General features: G+C 38.4%; 1 protein-coding gene and 1 long non-coding RNA gene across 2 annotated transcripts in view; both read left to right on the forward strand.

The window, feature by feature from the left end:
- The first annotated feature begins 4531 nt into the window (after nt 1–4531).
- Nucleotides 4532–19286, forward strand: part of LOC102312627 (nectin-3) — a 20626-nt gene continuing 5871 nt past the window's right edge. Inside the window, exons 1-7 of the mRNA XM_042216495.1 lie at nt 4532–4879; nt 5167–5508; nt 5625–5927; nt 7065–7158; nt 8192–8346; nt 9441–9537; nt 10125–10212. Of these exons, the coding sequence (XP_042072429.1) occupies nt 4762–4879; nt 5167–5508; nt 5625–5927; nt 7065–7158; nt 8192–8346; nt 9441–9537; nt 10125–10212 (1197 nt within the window). The 5' untranslated portion in view covers nt 4532–4761. The remainder of the gene's footprint in view (nt 4880–5166; nt 5509–5624; nt 5928–7064; nt 7159–8191; nt 8347–9440; nt 9538–10124; nt 10213–19286) is intronic.
- LOC106632718 lies at nt 13503–17817 on the forward strand. The gene is made up of 2 exons (XR_001335984.2): nt 13503–15587; nt 16135–17817. It is a non-coding gene; the product is annotated as an uncharacterized LOC106632718 (long non-coding RNA).

Consider the following 19286-nt stretch of genomic DNA (forward strand, 5'->3'; position numbering starts at 1 on the left):
GATAAATTTGATACACAGACCAAAGTGTCATAACTCAGCATGTGATCATGAGGTTGGGAACTGACTTCTGTCACAAAAACAGGAAATACATGATAATTATAAGTCTTGTGAGACAGAACTTCAGTCTCTCACATGCTGTGAGGAGAGAGAGATTTTTACTGTAATTCCACTGGTTGAGTTGGCTAACTAAACTTTTTATTAGCTTCATTGTGTCTTTGTAGGTGATCTGAAACTATAGATCTGCACTATCAGTACAATTGCTAAAATCTTTTGCATTCTAAAGGGAAACTGTCCACAGTATTGCACTCCTATCCATATACTGGGGGAAACATTTTCAGAAATTCTTCCAAAATCCTGTTTCCATATTATTACATTTAGATTTCTGTCTCCTTCCATCCAATCATTTGCTACCACTTATCCATTTGAGCTGCAGTCTTAGACATGCCCAGATCTTCCTCATCCCAGCTACTTATTTAACCTTTTCCAATCATATAAAGCCATCTGAGTGATGAAACTTGCCAGCATTTCCTGGACCTGCCTCGAGGACCGCATACATGTGGGACATGTGCCGGAGGCATCCTGATCAGATTACGTTGCACATGCTTTTCATATGTTCTGTGATAATATTCTTGTGCTGATCACTTGTTTTGTATTAAGCTAATCTGTCATGGGTACGCCCTAAGCTTTTGGCTGAACCATTTTGCGTGTATTGCACGCACTATGCAATACATTATGCAGTTTTAGAATTTATATTCAATGTTTATTGTAGCTAGGCTCAAAGTGCTAATGCTAGCTTATTTTAATAAACAACACTGTATTTGTAAAATCAGGTTACCACTAGAGGTGGCACGAGATTACAACCCATGCCACCCCTGTAGATCTGCCCCTGATCAGCATGGAGTTGTGCATACTCCCTGCTGATCATCTGCAGGATTAGATGGTATGGAGCCCAGTCTAAGTGGGACTACCTGTATAAATAAAGGTTAAATAAAAATTAAAAAGAGGCTTGTTTAGTGAGAATCCTAGACAAAAGGAAATGGTTTAAGGAATCTAAACAAAGAGGCACTGTTAGATCAATGAGGAGGAAGGAGCAGCTATAAAAACAAGCCCATGCAACTAACAATTGCCAGACTAGATGACTTACATTCTAATTCCAGTGATTTGAAAAGAATGAAAACAGGAGACATGTTACAGTTCATAAAGACTAAGAAGCCTTTTGTTTTGTTTGGGGTTTTTTTTTTTCAAAAGGTCCTGATCTTGTACCTCATTAATTTGGAAGATTAAGTCAGTTTTGACCTGAGTGATCTGATGTCTGGATGTCTGAACAGAAAACACCCCTGGCGCTCTACACCATGAACTTAACTGGAGAGAAGAAGCAAAAAAGGGTTTAAAGAGGGATGTAGCAGGTGAGGTACTCAACTGCAAATGCGTCACTGGTAAGCTGACCTATGCTGCTGTTGCCCTGTGTTGATTTACACAAATGTTATAGTATAGAAGAGGATGTTAGCTTAGCAATAATGGCTGCTCTTCAACCTCTATCTGGGATAAAGGTAGAATCGAAATGGAATTTAGTAGCATTTAAAATTTTAATTGATGACTCCTCCAAGAAGCAAGCAAGATACATAAAAACTCCATCATAGAACTATCCCCTTGAAGGTACAGCTCTGTAACGATTTTTGCTGTTGCACAATTGTCCCATAAATCTATTTTATGATGTCTCTGCTGCCACCAGGCCCTAACCCATTAGTGACCAAGGATACCACGGCCTGCCCTGCACCACTGCTACATTCATCACTGCAAACATTACCACGACACAGTATAGCCTGCATTTACTAAGTGAGTCATTATATTTTCACTTGTTTTTCCACAGCATGGTTTTTAAAAAGAAAGGAAGAAAACATCATTTAGGCCTACAAATAGTTGCTTTTAGCTGTTGCTTTATTTCCCAGAGGCCCCAAGAGCAGATGAATCTGCCTACAATACATTAAAATCCACTCAGCCTACAGCACATGTACATTCTAATAAAATGCTGACACTCTATTATCAAAGTAAGTCAGAGATGTTTTTTTGGATTTTTTTTGTTTCATGAATAACAATCATAAAACATTCAAAGCTTGCATTTACACTAAAGAGTTCACTTAGCTATGACTATAACTGCATGTAATGAGTTACAATATGCTTATGACAGTTTGTCTGTTATGCTACAATATATTCCTAAATTGATAACTTGGTTACCACCAATTCTTTAAGTGTGATTAAAAAGAAAAAAAAACAATGGTAATGTTTGACTAAGATGGATTCTTGTAATTTATTGTATTACAGGTTAATTACTGTTAGTTACTGTTAGCTGAATCAAAAAATGTAAAGACTGAATTCAGTCAAACTGAACAATTTTAAAGGATGCCGATATAGTTGCTATTTTGAAGCATTTTGTGTATATTCAGTGAATCTGTCCATCACCTGCCATCATGAAATGAGAATGAAAACAGGAAACACTCTACAGATCAGTTTATAAGCACTAGCAATTGTGCCTTTTTTGTATTTCTAGACTTACTGGAGGCTCACGGATGGCTTTTCACTTTCCATACTCACCCAATGCAAAGAGAACAGCCTCCTTTTAATTTAAATCCTTCATGCAAATCAAATAACACTGATGTGTTTGTGCAGCTGACTGTGACACAAGGCACTGGGACTGTCCACAGAATGCAAAACCAAACAAAGAGGCTGGATAAATATTTAACTACCTTAAAGACACTAAGTGAAGCTTCACTTGGAAGCTTTACACATGAATGGTCTCTGGCTGATCACTGATAAGGTAGTGCCAAGAAATCAACTCACATTCATCACACTTCTCTTGGTTTTACTGCATCATCTAAATTGAGGAGGAAAATTCCAATAATGTCAGCTAATAATAATATAATAATTTGTATATATTTTTTTATTTTATGATCTCCCAGAGGTGAATTACCTAAGCATCCTACCTAAGAAGCTTTCACTATTTTCTGTTTACTGAAGGATAAAATCTAAATACATTATTCCTGCTTTGTAAAACAATTATCCAACACAAATGATACTTAAACCCTTGTGCAGCACCATGTTTTCTTGACAACAGGACACAGTGGTGTATACTAACCTGAAAATGGCGCCCAGTGTTTTATTCAGATTTCATGTGAGCCCCTCTGCCTGGTTTTTGGGTCCTGTGCCACCCAATTAAGAAAAATCCTGCATGCACCCCTGAAAAGAAAACTGTAGATCATTGGTTAAATGATCACCATGCAATATTTGTTTGTGCAGACCTGCCATAACTGTGGGGGACTAGTCCAACCGGAATAGTATGGTGAGGGGAGTTTTGTTCTTCCGGTGTTCTTTGTCGTGTGCTGGCGTACGCATTAAAGTTTTACAGTGGACTAACATCGAGAGTGATTATTGGCTCGTCGCATCACACGAGAGTGCTACAAAAACCAAAAAAACCCCACTCTTTTCTCAGGCAGTGCAGACAGCAAGGATTTTGTTCCTCCTTGTGATCGCCGTTGTTTTGATGTACATTTAAAGCCATGTGTGTTTCCGTCGGTTACGCCGTTTAAAAGGCTCAACAGAAAGCTGCATCCTTAATTCATCTCATGTGTGAAAGGTTTTATTTCCACCACCCACCCACCCCTTCCCCCCTCTATCTCCCCTCTGTGTGTCACTGTCGGTATTAGTGATGGTAAATTTGATTCTTTTTACTGAATCGAGTTTTAATGAGTCACTCACCAAAGTGAATCCCATTTTTGAGTCATTTGATTCACTGAGTTAGTTGACCAGAGAGTGCAAAAAATGTACATTTTCACTCAAACTTAATTTGTTTCTCTTTTCATGTAAATCCTACTGCTAAGATGAATGATTCTAAAAGAAAACAACTATTTTATAGAGCAAAAAAGAGCAAAAACATTTCTAAAATTAAGCAATTTCCTATCAAAATTGCTTAATAAACATTTATTTTGTTTATTTTTATTTTATTAGTATTTTCCTTAAATGTGTTAATATATATTTTCTCATCTAAATGTCCACTGAGCTGTGAGCCAGGGGCGGTAATGCGCCTTAACATTGGTTGCCAACCAAGAAGAAGAAGAAGCTGTGAGCCAGGAGGGAGGGGGTTAGTGAGTCCTGAGTGATTCGCTTACGATTCAGCACAGGAGGGAGGGGGTTAGTGAGTGAGTGAGTGAGTGATTCGTTCGCTCTATGATTCAGCACAGGAGGGAGGGGGTGAGCGAGTCCTGAGTGATTCGCTTACGCTTACGATTCAGCACAGGAAGGGAGGGGGTGAGTAGCTCAAATGTGCTGTTAGCATGTTAGCAGAGCGATGCTACTGTGAACCGAGGAGCTATTTTCTTGATGTGAGCTTCTACTCAGGGTTTTTTCTTCCAGTTCAGAGCAGAAATTTTTTGTTAAGATACTGGATGTTGTGTTTTTCTCCACAATTTTAATTATAAGCTAGATACATTGCTGCTAACAGCAACAGGGATGAGTCAGTGAGTCAGTTGGGCTTGTGAATCATGATTCATGAGTCAGTAAAGTGATTCTCGAGTATTGAACGATTCGTTCATGATTCGCGCATCACTAGTCCGCATCCAGCCATTTTCAGCCCGCGTCCTTCTTTCTGTCTGCAAGACTCCCAAGAGAATCATCGGTCCTCTAACATTTTTGGGCTGTGGACTTTTTTTCTCCCGGAAGTTGGAATGTGTAAATATTATATGATTAGTGGACAGCAATGATTAGCGGATGGATGGAGCTGCTTCCTTTTTTGGCAGCTTCTGCCACAACATACCGTCCATATGTGACTCTGCGCTACTACGTGTCCTTCTCGTGATCGTGTCTCTTCTATGTGCTGATATAGAAGGTATTTTGTAGTGACTAGGCTACAATGAACTGAATTTGAATGTTATATTTGTCCACTGCAGCACCTTATTTTAATATTGACGCTTCAGAGATTTGGCTTACAAGACATGGCGTCAATGTGCGCTGCAGGGTCTTATTATGTTTTTTTTTTTTTTTATCAAACTTTGTGGTTCATCAAACTGAATGGTTGTGTATCATCATTTATTATCTACGCCCCCAACCTCGCTCTCTCACACACATACACACACAAAAGAATTCATTAAATTTTTATCTGAATGCTTTTTACAGCTCTCCATGTGATTGGTGGAAGTGTGACAGTGGAACAAGGAGGTACTGCTATCTTATCGTGTTATGTCACTGGTACCAATGATGACCTTACACAAATTACCTGGCAGAGGAAGACGAGAGAAAAACCTCACAATGACAATTTCCTCACTATCCTACCCAGAGAGGGAGTGCAGTTTGTCAATGGACGTGATGATCGATTTAAATATGTCGGGAATTTTAATGACAAAAATGGAACTCTCCAGTTATCCAATGTTGCCCTGAAGGATGAAGGCAGATACACGTGCATCTTCACCTTGTTTCCCAGTGGAAATCAGAAGACTGAGATACTTCTAAACTTGCTTGGTATAAAAAAACATAAAACAAAACTTTATTTCAAATATTGTGGGTGTTTGTGTGTGAGACAGACATTTTACCATTTTGCTCGCATGTTGACTGATTGTGTGCTGTACCTCTCCTAGTGCCTCCTTTCACAAACATCAAGGACAATCTTCCCACTTTGGGCACTGAAGAGGTTTTATTTGCTACCTGCACGGCTGCTGGATCGAAGCCTCCTGCTGAGGTGAGGTGGCTCACTGGTGCTTTGGGAGACAAAGTGAGGACGACAACAAATTCCACCCAGTATGACAACGATACAACTACCACTGTCAGCTCATTGTTTGGTGTTCCTACGAGAGAGATTAATGGTCACGAGGTCCAGTGTGTCATCAGCGGTGGCTCCCTGTCTACAGACAGAAGTCTCCCCTTCACTATACAGATCTACTGTGAGTATCAGCTGATGATGTAGTTTAATATTTGTCTTCTTTTTTTTTACTGTTGACTTACCAATTTTGATTATTAAATCAAATATTAAAAGTACACATGCACACCCAGGATTAACTGATTAAACTGCAACTGCAAAGCAATACTATAGAACTTGATTACTTGCTACCAGTTGATCTGTGTTATCTACTCATGCAACAGAAATAGCATCATCAATTATGGATAAAATAAAAGTAATAGCTGCACTTTTTTAAAACTATACCCTGCATCTTTGTTTTGAACAAAAGCAGACATAAACCCTCAAAACTTCATACTTTCAGGTAACCTTAAGTGTTAAGAGTTGACATGGTTTTGCTTTTTTTCTTTGTTCATGAGTTGATTTTTGTTTTTTCCCAGTATGGATACCAGCTTTATCCTTGTTCTCATGCTACTGTCATTCACTCATGTTGTCACAATAGCTGGATAAAGATTTTGCAAATGATGAGACAAGTAATGGAACCTGATCTGTGTCCTGAGACACAACCACCCAGTTCAGCTGAAATGCAGAAAACTCAATAAAGTTGTGCATCAGTGTGTGTACCAGCACGGCTTTGGTAGGGGAAAAGTAGAATTGAAACTATGTCTGTTTAATCAAAGTTCAACTGTGTTTTTTTTAACTTACTAGCAGTTGTGCAATGCACTATTTACATTGGTCATGTGAAATATAGGTTTGCACTATATATTTGCTCTCGGTAAGAGTGCAGATGTTCAGGTTAAAAATTAACTGTCAGCAGCTAAAGGCAAGTGACACGACACCATGGTGCACAGACTAGCTTAAACCTGTTTGTAAAGCTTGACAATGACTTCATTTGTTTCAGATCTGTCCAGTGAAGCAAAAATACTAGAGGCTGTTTTCAAAGTTAAAGCATGTGCTTCCAGTTGTGTAGGTTCTTTTTTTAAATGACACGGTTCATCTGTGGTGTTCTATTTCTGGTTGAAATCCCCATAAAGACCATGCTTTTAAACAGAGCACCAACATGCTTGAATGTGTATGACAGGATCTCTCCTTGAAACTACATGAAAAGTACCCAAAATGCATTTCTTTGCTTATTTGTTTTTTACATATTAACACAGGTCTTTCATTCTTTCTTTTTATGCAGTTTCTCCCACAGAAGTGAACATTAGCGTGATTTCAGAGGACTCGTTCGAGTGTGTGACAGAAGCCAAACCAAATGCAAACTTTATCTGGAGCAGGTAAAGTAGTTTGAATATTGGTTTCAGTTGAAATATTCATTTCATTTCATGGGAGTGGTAATATTAAAGGCACTGAGTCTTCTATAGTGCTTGTCTACTCTCCTAGAGCACTCAAAGCGCTTTATACACACCCATTCACATAAACACTTTCTTCTATGCTTTTAAAGTACTCACTAACTAACAGTCACACATATTCATACTCCGATGGATGCAACTTTTTAGTATCTGGCCAGTATCTTCCCCAAGCATGCTTGGCACGCAGACTGGGGGAGCCAAGGATCAAACCACCAACCTTCCATTCAGTAGATGACCATCTCTTCCTCCTGAGCTACAGCCACCCCCCAGGAAAGGGTGTTATCACCAAGCACATGTCAGTAAAGATGGTTTTAGAGTGTTTAGAGTGAATTTTGGACAATAAGCTGCAAACTATAATATCAGATGAAAGTTCAGTGTGAGCACTTTAGGCATATAAGCTGCAATCTGATTAAAATGTTTGTCTTGGATTGCAGAGGTAAGCAGGAGACAAAGAGGAGAGACATTATCTGAAGCTCTACGGACAAGTCGATCAATGTGTTCACCAAACAAGACAGTTGACTGTGAGCACACAATATCCTCATAGTTCCACTGGTTTTGCTATTTTTAAGCAGGCCTGTGGTTAACCCTCTTGAGGCAGGCGTTGTCGATTTGCAACAGTTAAAAACTAACAACCTGATTATCCCACATACATATTTTATGAGGTTTTTTTTACTCAGATGTACCACTGCAGGACTTGGTTGTGCATTAGCAACAAAAAACTTAATTTGAGCCTGAGAGGGTTAAAACTAGCTGCACAGGCTGAAGTGACCTCATTTTAGTTTTAAAGAAACATGAAGGTTGCTTCCAAAAATTTGACCTGCATAGATCCATCCACTCAATGTCGACCATAATTTATAAAACTGCCACCATTAACGTAGATGTTTAGCTTTTAGCACAACTCACATTTTTCTGCCTTCTCTGTACATTTCACGTTCAGGTCTCGTTCATGTTTTTCCAGATCTGGCCAGTCTTTGCTGGAGTCTGCTGTCAAAGTAGATGGTGCAAAGCTACAACTGCTGAGCCTGACCTCTGATCTAAATGGCCTTTATCAGTGTGAAGCATCTAACACATATGGAAGTAAACGTGGTCAGCTCTACGTGCATGTGGCATCAGGTGAGGTCAGCTTGGATTTAGCCGTGCAGTTTGTCCAAATCTTTCTGGATTTGTTCCTAACTTTTGGATTTTAGCTTTTGTGGATGTTGCATCATTCTGATTGGGGCTGGGCCATATCATACCGTTCACGGTAATGCCAGTATAATGTTAGGCAACGATAAGAAAATGAAATATTGCGATAGAATATGGTTAAAACAAAGGCAGTGCCTTTGTTTTAACCATATTCTAACCATATTTTAACCATATTCTTTTTCCACCATGTGTGCCTTTGTTTTCATACACACATGGCAGAAAAAGTATGGCGGCGAGGGAGAATGAGCAGGGCGAAAGCGGATCGTTGAATGAAACAGATGAACCTGAATTGGTTTGTAAAAATGGTGCCAACTTCAGATAGACACCAAAGCACAATTTTTGGTAGAACATGCAAGCGGGCCGAAACACCTGGGGCTGCACGGCGTCAACACGTTAGCGCCGTCCAGCCCCTCGCATGCAAATATTCACACCAGCAGTTGTCACCTTCTCACCGAGCTACTTGCCTATAGTCTTGTAATCCATTACAGCAGATCTACATTCTTGTCCATGATGTCCTTTGATAGCTCTTTGGTCTTTCCCATGGTGCAGAGTTGGAAAAGAAGGAACTAATTCTGTGGTTTCTTCAGTTCAGGTCAGAAGTATCTGTGATTAATTGATTGGTTTAATCTGTCTGTCAGTCCGTTGAAACCAGAATTCTGGCTATTTGTTCTGGACTTTAGGTTGATATGTTGTCTCGTTAAAATGAAACTACCATAAAAATTAGAAACAGTTCATTTCTTTCTGCTTTTCCCCAACTGTATCAGACAGCTTTCTCACACCTTTCCCATCTTCTCTTCCTTTATCTTCACCCAAGACTAGAAAAGTTTTTGCCAGAACATTTTTGACCAACAGTACCAGAAGTGATCATTGTTAACCTGCCCTCAACCTACACGAGCTACATGTTTGATTTGTGTATGTTATATGTTTAAGTATTGTCTGAGTCATCTCAATATATGAAACATAAAACATAAATGCCAGATAATGTAATTCTCATTATATCCTTCATTCTTGTGTCCCTGCAGGATCGTGCTCTGCTGCATGGGCCTTACTTGGTGTTTTGATTTTCCTGAGCATCGTTGGGGCTGCAGTATGGTACTTTTATAAACATGAAGATCGAAGGTACTTCGTACATTAACTTGCATGTTTCCAAAATGTAGAATAATATTTAGTAGATCTGACTTTAAAGCATGTGGACCTACTGTCCAAACTGAAGTATAGACTCTTTAATTCAAAGGGGTTGACCAAAAAATGTTTTTATTTTTACTTTCGTTTTTTTTTTTATATACACAGTTTCTATTTTGAGGTGTTTGAATTTAAATGGACACTTTATTTAAAAGCTGTGTGGAATGCTTCTTTAGTTTTTCTTAAATTAAAGAGGAAAGTAGTATGGAAGTGTGGATAAATGAGCTCTTGACGGTAGTTAGTCAGGCCATACTTATGCTGCAAAATCAAAGCAATCTTATCAGAGAGAGTGCAAATCATAGGAATGGCCTAATTGGCAGTTTTGATACTTTCTGTGGGGGGAAAAAGTGCACTAGTTAGCGTGTTACAATAGACAATAGCTCCTCGTTTGCCATTGGCCTTTGTTTCACGTATTTGGATATCTGACTTTTAACATTGGGTTACTCATTCACTTGATTGTTTTATTTCAGCGCTATTGCAGTGGTGTTGGAGGGATTTTTAATTATTTGTCCCCAAAATTCCAGGCATAGGTTTACACTTTTTTGGCGGCGTGTCCCAACAAATGAATCAGCTGGTGACAGTGCAGCGCAGCAAGAACAACGTCAGACAGAGGTCAGTAACTGTTAATTTGTTGAAATATGCAGTTTTTTCACTCAAAGTTTAATTTCTCTCTCTGAATATTTTGACGCTAATGACTTTATTTAATGTAAAAATCTTTGTTATGCAGTTATGGTAGATATATTAGTAGTTTTAGTTTTAAACAAGTCATTTTATTAAATCTGCTCTTCTTAAAAAAATGAGTGTGTGTGTTGAATATGATAGAAGTTTAAATGGTCTTTTTAAAATATGCAGATACACTGACGGTCTTTGCATGTTCAGCTAAAATTAAAACCATTTTAAACAAATGTTCTGAACTGTCTACCACAGCAATCTCCCTGACAGCTGTGGAAGCAAAGGATGGACTATATCTGTACTGAAAGCTCTCAAGTTCTCAAGTCAGCTGGTAAATGAACAGATGGAGAACCGGTGGACATACTTGGTGTTCGTTTATCTCTCTGCCCCCTTTTTGTTTATCATCTCTTAGTTTTTAATGAAGTTTAGTTATAGCTTTCTTATCACTACCACAGCATTTAGGGTGTACATACCAGCTCTGGCTAATATGAATGGCAGTTTTTCTGTGACTGTTCACAGAAGATAACTGTTCTTTCTGTTCTTCATCTCCTGATAACACAAGCCGTTAAGCTACTGAGGATAACAACCCACAGGGCTTCTGTTTAAAACAATGTTATCAGTGTTATCAGTAGACCACAGAGACCATAAGGTTCAGACAGTACAAACAGTCAAGCGAAGCACACCGTCTGAATACCTTGTAATTCCAACCAGTAAGATTACCACATAATATATAATACTTGAGTAATACAGCCCCACCATTGTTTGTACATGGGGGTGAAAGCAGATGTTTTGCTCGGATAACCTAACGTAAAGCAACATACAAGAAAATTTGAAAGAGGAAAAAAAATCTTTAAAAAGGTTAGAATGAGACTTTTTTTTACTGTGTTGAATCATAGGGTTTTTGTTTATTTTTTTTAAATTAATTTTAATAAAATTAAAGGTCTTCACCCTGCTGAAATCTTTTCCTTTAACTGTAAAAAGTAACACGTTGCAGCATTTTCCAGGAGAGTGCAGCTTTCCTGGAAAACGAAAGCTACACTTTCATTTTCCAGGAAAACTGGAAAATTTGGTTTCTCTCATCAGTCATTAATCGTAATCGGTGTATTTACTAAGATTGGATGCTGCAGTCTTTGTGATCTGTCTCATGTTTCCTGTTTTACTTTGACAGTCCCTGTCCTATGTAAATGTTTTCAGTTTAGCTTCCCCTTCGTCTTGTAACGCTTCATTACTCCCAGCTGTGCACTCCTCCTTTCTCTCGTTCCCTCATTACACCTCTGTGTATTTAAGCCCTGTGTTTTCCTTGTTCTGTGTCGTGTTGTACCCTCACTGTGCTGTGTTTTCGTCTCTCTGTTTCTGGTAGCATTCTAGTTCTCTGTTCGCAGTTTTGTTTCCCAGTTCCCCAGTTTTTCTAGTTAGTGCTTCGTGCTTTGAGTTTCTAGTTTTAGTTTCCTTGAATTCATATTCAAGTTTCCAAGTTTCAGTCTCCAAGTCCAGCATTTGAGTCCTACATCCTGCTGCACACAGCACACCTTGACAACGTATTGTTATTAGTTTGCCCTTTGATGTTATCTTTCTGTTTTCCTTACCTTCACTTCCTGTCATAATGCACAGTGTGAGGAATGATTTAAAAAAGGAACTGATAAGCAAAAGTAAACAGTTAAATTCAGGCACAGATCCAAAGTAAGCATAGGGTAATTGATACAGAAGTAAAAGCAAAGATTTGTCCAGGTGTAATCTCCCTTCATGAATCACCACCTTATCACGGTGAAGGGGTTTGCGTGTCCTTCTGATCCCAGGAGCTTTGTTGTCGAGGACAGTTTGGTCCTGGTAGGGTCTCCCTAGGTAAATTGGTCATGGGTAAAGGGCCAGACCAAGTGTGATTCAAAAGAGTTTGATGATGAGAAGTTACTTGACAGAATCTTGGTTACCAGGGCCCCTTCATAAAGCCAGGCTTAGTCAAGGGGCTTTTTATTAAAAACCTATTATTCATGGGTCCAGTGAACCCATCACCTGCTGGAGGGGCCATAGTGGTCCAGTGTTATGTGAATCGGGTGCTAAAACTGGTTTGTGATATATGGTGATAATCAAGTGTTCCTTTTTGAGCAGTGTACTTTGTTGGCTATCATACATAATGAGATGGAAAGGTTTTCTAAAATATCCACTCAGGCAAAACAAGCTTTGTTAATGATTCATAACTCCAGCTGCTGTAGGTGGAGAGCAGTGACCAGTCTATAAAGTCACACTTCATACATGGATTTATGAAATTTATTGCTAATTAACAAACATTCATTGTTTTATGATTAAAATTTTTTCCCCACCACATTGGTCACCAGAGATGGGCAGTAAGGCGTTACAAGTAACGCCTTACTGTAATCTGATTACTTTTTCAGGTAATGAATAAAGTAAGGGATTACCATTGCAAAAACGGTAATTAGATTACCGTTACTTTCCTGTAGGAACGCTGCGTTACTGCATTACTAAAACCGTGATTTTTTTTTTTTTTGTGTGAGACTGTCTCATGAAAGTGACGTAAGCGAGTGCTACATTCGTGACAACAGCTGTGTGCAGATCAACAACGGATCATATATCGAGTGCGGGAGAGAGTATGAGCATGCAGCGTTTAAAGCATGGAAGTACTGACCTTATTTTGAGTTTGATTCCATAAAAAGTGACAAAAACATTAGTGTCCGTTGTGCGTGGGAAGAAAACTTCTTTTTACAGTGGAAAAAAAACCCCTAAACCTCCAAGCAAGCATCGAGTGCGCTACCACGTAATGGGAAACTCACAGAGAAACTCGCGGATTCTGCGGTACACCTGCACCAGGGCAAACCTCCGCTTACCCCACTCCTGCTTTACAGGTGAAAATAGAGCAACAGGACCGCTAGTCTTTGATTTTATTTATTTTCTGCTGTGTTTTACTTGCATCTATTTGAAAGAGTGAGTGTAAACACAAAAAATATATATTTTATGTGCTGGAATGTGCAGAAAATAAGTTTAAATGTTAAACTAATTTCTTCCAGTCAGAGAATGTTGCAGATAATTAAATTTTTGCTTGATGCATAAAGTTAAAAGATTAAAACTAATAAAACACGTTTTAAAAAGAGAGACTTTTCCATTTGATTACATTTTGTATGATGGATTATGCAGAAAAAGTAGAATTAGGCTGAAAGATCTATCGCTTTATCACGTACTCAGGTTGTAAATCGTGTTTTAAAAAAGTAACTAAGTAATTAATTACTTTTGAAAATAAGTAATCAGTAAAGTAATGTGATTACTTTTTTTGGGAATTAATTGGTAATTAGTTACTGATTACTTTTTTCAAGTAACTTGACCAACACTGTTGGTCACTGACTGAAATATTATGTGACAGATTAGAAGGTGGGCATTTTGTTAGTGTGATGTCAAGTTTATATTTTTTTAATGATTTTCCATGTTTTCATGTGTTAAGTGCATATTCTAAATTATTATCATTAAATTCTGAGTTTTTTTTTTTTTTAATGTTCTAGTCTTGTTGAGTCCCAGTTTCCATTGTCTCAGTGGTCATGATGGTACTTATGTGAATGTTTGAGTATAAAACTTACAATGTTTACAGTTTTAAACCAGTCAAGCAGACATGTCAGCACTGCAGCTATTAATAATAGCTATTAAAACAATACCTCTTTTTATACTAGAAATGTATTCTGGTACTGCCTTAAGTTTTTGTTTTGGCTGCTTCACTTTTGTAAAAGGTTAATTAGCATATTTAACAGCTGTTTATAAACAAGCTTCTAAAGTCATGTCAATGAAACCCTCTGTTTTGTGTTGAATTCATTTGAGAACTACGAGTATACAAACTTAAGACAGAAAGCAAAGTCAGCAAAAACAGAATTTATGAAATGTGCAGTGTCAAAGGTCACATTATACTTTCATGTTTTCGCAGATCTGTTGATTTGCTGTTTGCAGTTCAGGAAAACTTGAGGTGTTTTCTTACATTTAATGTAAATGACTCTGAATTGGATGGTGGCTGGTTGGAGGGCATACTGTATGTATTATTACATGTTGCCTACCTTCAGTACCGGAAGGGGGCCACAGCAGCGTGTTGTTTTATTTTTATTTTAGGATAGAAACTGTTGACTCATTTTGTCTGGATCTTGTTGCTGAATTTGCGTTTCGATTTAATAATGGATGTAAAGATATTTTTCGCCTTTTGCATAGCTGAGTATGGTAAATTCAGTTACATAAATTTTAATCCTTGTTAGCATTAGCAACACTTGCGTGTGTATTTTAAATCTACACTTTATATTATTTATCAAGTTTTTGTTCTTTTCTTTAAACCTAACAATGAAGACATGACACTTTCTGTTTTCTAAACCTTTTGAAAAAGTAAGATCAGTAAAACTGTTTTAATTTTTAATGTATATCCATGCACTGCACATGATAACAGTGGTTCTCAAGCTGTGGAACATGGACCAGGTATTGAAGCATCATGGGAAAAAAAGTTTTTGATTGTTTTTTGTTGCTTTTGTAAAGGTCATTAAAAACAAGAGCCTGTTGCTCTTATTGCCAACTTTTAACTAAAATTCATCTTGTATCTTTTTGATTTGTTAATGACTGTTTAATTACTTGACTAATTACAAACTCCTTGGTGTGGGCACAAAACATTTTTTTTAATTATTTATTTTTGCATTTTGGCATGTCAGAAAGTTTGAGAACCAATGTGTTAAAGCAGAAAACTATTTATCACCATTAATTATTATTATATTTTAATACCAAATAGCCTATACTGGTGCCTCAAATGGCTGAAGAAGTTTTACATTTATTTCATTTTTTTGTGTGTGTTGTTTTGCTCTTTTTGTAGTTTTAGATCTGTTGCAGTGTTTGATCAATGACTGTAGAAAACATGGACGACGTGATAGCTCCCAAAAAATGAAGCCAAAACGTCTCTGTCGCCCCCTGGTGTCTGGCTGAAGTATAGGTCATAAACCTCGCCTCCTCCATGTTAGTGGATATGATTCTTTCTTTTGTTATCAATAGTTCTCATCGCGTTGATTCATGTCTAAGGGGTCTCCTTTCCCATAAGTTTGATTCTAATTACTAACGGGGCGATGTTAAATTGGGGTGTAACGTCATCATAGCAGCTTTGACTGACAGCTGCAGTCACGGGGAAACTTGCGTATCTCTGTTCAGGAATAGCAGATCGAGCATAGGCTCTGAGAGGAGGGCCAGCGTTTACGTTACAAAACCACGACCGACTGTTTTAACCTGACAGCCTGAGGTGTTCTTCAGTAAACTGGACAACCCGACAGAAGGATCCGAGGCCCTGCTGCACTTTTTCAGTAAGTTAAACGTGTTTGTAAGATAATCCGTAACTACCGTCCTTAGCTAGGTCCTGAGACCTAGCTAAAATGAGCACGCGGCTGTCGGGGAAACGTGTTTTGTAAAGTTCGTTTAGCTAATCCGTGCAGGTGAATGAATTTACCCTGACTAAAGAAATCAAGAGAAACGTCCCGAGTTGCTCAGTCACTAATTACCGTTACTGTACTTTTATTACAAGTATTATACTGTAAAAGCAACAGGTTGCACTTTGCTTCAGCTCAGAGCTGCAGAGCTGATTATTAAATATATTCAAACAGCAGCATGTTTTCAGTCTCTTGCCACATCTTTAAAGACAGTAACACCAATTTATTTTTTTTAAAGCTTGTACTTCAGTAACTCTTCATTAATAAGTAACTATGGATTGAACCGTAGAACTGAAAAAAAATGTAAGAGAAGAGCTTCAGATCCTGGGTGTGTGAGGACAGAGAAGGATCAGCTTTATTTGGGATTTGAAAGATAAACTTCATATTTCAGTTTGTGATGATTCTGTTCTTGTTGTGATTACAGGAGCTGCCCTCAGATTTGGACCTCAGCACCAACCAGTGACAGCAGACAGATCATCCATCATGTTCACATGTTAGCTGCAAAATGAACTGATGAAAACAGTACAAAGGTTAAAGTACCACATGTGCTGTCAGTGAAAGCTGCAGCTGTTTTATTGACAAAGTTAAAGACAACAAGTCAAAAGGACTAATCACCCATGTAACTGTGTCACTATATATCAGCATTAACAGGACCTCAGCTTGGTTTTTCAGCGAGCTGCTGATCTCAGACCTGCACAGCTTCTGTTTTAAACACTTGATGTACTCAGCTGCATGAAAAGCACAGCTGATTTTCTCTGACACAATTAAATAAAACCTGATGAAGCTCAAAGGTCATCACTTGTATGACAAACTTGTGATCTGGAATTCCTTTACAGTTTTTTGCACATTAAAAAAAAACGAGTATTTATAACATTACACAAACCAAAGGTCTCCATCACAGTGTTCATGAAATGCTGGGTTTATCCATCTCCTGGGGTCAGCCTGCGGTGGAGCTCTGAAGATTTCCCTGTGAGGGAGCTGCTGGTGAAGATCATGAGTCCTGCTTGATCAGTGCAATGAGCTTCAGTGTTCCTGGTGATTCTTAAATAAAGCCTCTCTCAGTGGGTCAACAGAACATCTGGCACAGGACAGCTGTGCCAGATGTTCACCTACAACCTCACATGCAGTCAGCCTGGCATCCAGAGCCACACCACCAATCTCAGGATTTTCTGTAAGTCAGGTGTGGCCAGTGCTATCCTCTATGATGTTGCATGCTGGGGCGGCAGGTTGAAGGTTGAAGGATGCCGACAGAGTCAATAAACTGATCCATAAGGCCAGTAATGTTGTGTGTATGGAGCTGCACTCTTTTAAGGTGGTGTCGAAGAGGCCATTTACCATTTACAATGTTGTCCAAGATAAGGACAATGTTGGACAATACCAATACCTCCCACCCGGGTGAATTTTGTACATTACATGAATTAAATAAAATAGACAATCTGAAATTTTTAAATGAAAAATCTGAAATGTACATTGTCCTGGTGGGTGTTAGAGTGTCTAGAAGAGTCCTGTCTCAGTCGGTTTTGTTTTCTGTTTTTCTTAATGTTACTGTACTGGAGCAACTGTAACTCGCATAATTTCCCTAGGGATTAATAAAGTATTCTGATTGTGATTCTGATAAAGCTTGAAGCAGCTCTGGCTGTTAGAACCAGCACTGAGTACTGTTAATTTATACAGTGTTTATACAGCATATCCTTGCCTGTGATTCATTCATCAGGAGATTTTTTTATGTGCACATGTTTTCAGTTATTGTATCTCTTGGCTTAATTACAGCCTTAGCAGCATCTCTAAGAAGAAGACCGCTGTAAACCTTTTGCCAATAATCAGAAAAAAATACTATTGATCCAGGTGGTATTCTTGGGAGTTTAACACTAAAACTGAACTCAAGCAGTGAATTCTCATCAGACTGGATTTAATAATTAATAATGCATCTTCTCTCTACCTATCTATTCACCTTGTCTGTAAATGTCATGGTTGGCTGTGTGGCAGGCGGGCAAGCAGGAGTGGTGGATCCAAAATGCAGGACTCAGACACAGAAGTTCAACTTAAAGCGCAGCTTTATTGCTGGAAAACCTCTTACTAACTAAACTCACCAAAAGACAAACAAAAACGCAGGTGGACTAAAACACTGAAGCAGAAATACTGAACTGGAACTAGAGCTGGAAACAAAACACTGGTAACACGGAGGCAAAACACACACAGCTTGTTGAGGGTACGACGCAACACTGACTCAGAGAAACACAGGGACTAAATACACTGGGAAGTAACGAGGAGAATGAGACACAGAAGGAGAGCACAGCTGGGGGAAATTAGAACTGACGAGACAAGCAAAGCAGGACACATTCACATAAGACATGGACCTACAAAGTAAAACAGGAAGGATCACACAGAGACGCGAACTTGACACAGTGGAGACAGCAACTAAGAAAAACAGAGACATAAACCATAAGGCAGAGAACTCTAAGAACCGAGAGACAAAGAGGGGAACTCAAACATGCAGACACAGACTTACACAGAACAGAGGGGACATAGAGAAACATGAAGGGCAAGGGATCGAAACTAGAAACCATAGAAACTCACACCAAGTACAATAATACAAAAATCACAATGAACTAAAACGCTGGGTCAGGAGACCCAGGACCCTGACAGTAAAGATAAGTATGACTGCAGTGATCTGCACAACATATTATAAAGAATAAAAACTATATGAATAACTTTACTCCTCTTAAATATAAAACATAAAGCAAGTACAAGTGTGTACAAGTTACAGACATATTAAAATAAATGAACTCAAATCAGTAGTGTCATCTACAGTCTTCACAACGGGGAATGATTAATCCGTTAAGAAAAGAAGAAAAACATGAAGCAAAATTTAAAAAGTGAATAAATAAGTAAAAATGCAAGTGAAACTAATCCTAAACTGAGCATACTGAAATTACGGATAGTTTTGGTACAACTATAATTTTTACTCTATTCTTACTAATATTTACTGGAACCCCTACATGTCTTGGCTAATGCTTGTGAAAAATAAAGAAACCGTTGAAGGAAGCATGTAGACTAAAAATGTATAAACCATTATGGTCAATTCACCGAATTCTCAGTTAAACTGAAGCATGTGAAAGAACAATACACTGGCTTGTGTGATAAGACAAGGCAAGTATTATTGTTCTGCACCAATAATACCTGCAGTGTTTTCAGTAATTCAGGAAGGTCAACAAAGGAATCCTGTCTATGCTTTCATTTTCCATTGCATTTCCAAGTCACTCACTCGTTCCAGTTTTTCCTGTGGGACACAAAGCACAAAGGAAGGAGGGCACCTCCTTCCTTTGTGCTTTGTCTTTCTCCTCTAGGTTTTTACTCATGTGATCCATTACCAGAGCTGGGAATTTTAAAGTCAATCATCAGCTATGTTTGAATATTAAAAACACATACCGCTACATACGTTTCCTAATAGTTTTTCCTTGTCCAGAAGATGGACTACAACATGTGTACAGTGGGGCAAAAAAGTATTTAGTCAGCCACCGATTGTGCAAGTTCCCCCACTTAAAATGATGACAGAGGTCAGTAATTTGCACCAGA

Source organism: Haplochromis burtoni, unplaced genomic scaffold, assembly GCF_018398535.1.
Source record: "Haplochromis burtoni strain Fernald_Lab_line unplaced genomic scaffold, NCSU_Asbu1 Contig_1084, whole genome shotgun sequence".
NCBI lineage: Eukaryota > Metazoa > Chordata > Actinopteri > Cichliformes > Cichlidae > Haplochromis > Haplochromis burtoni.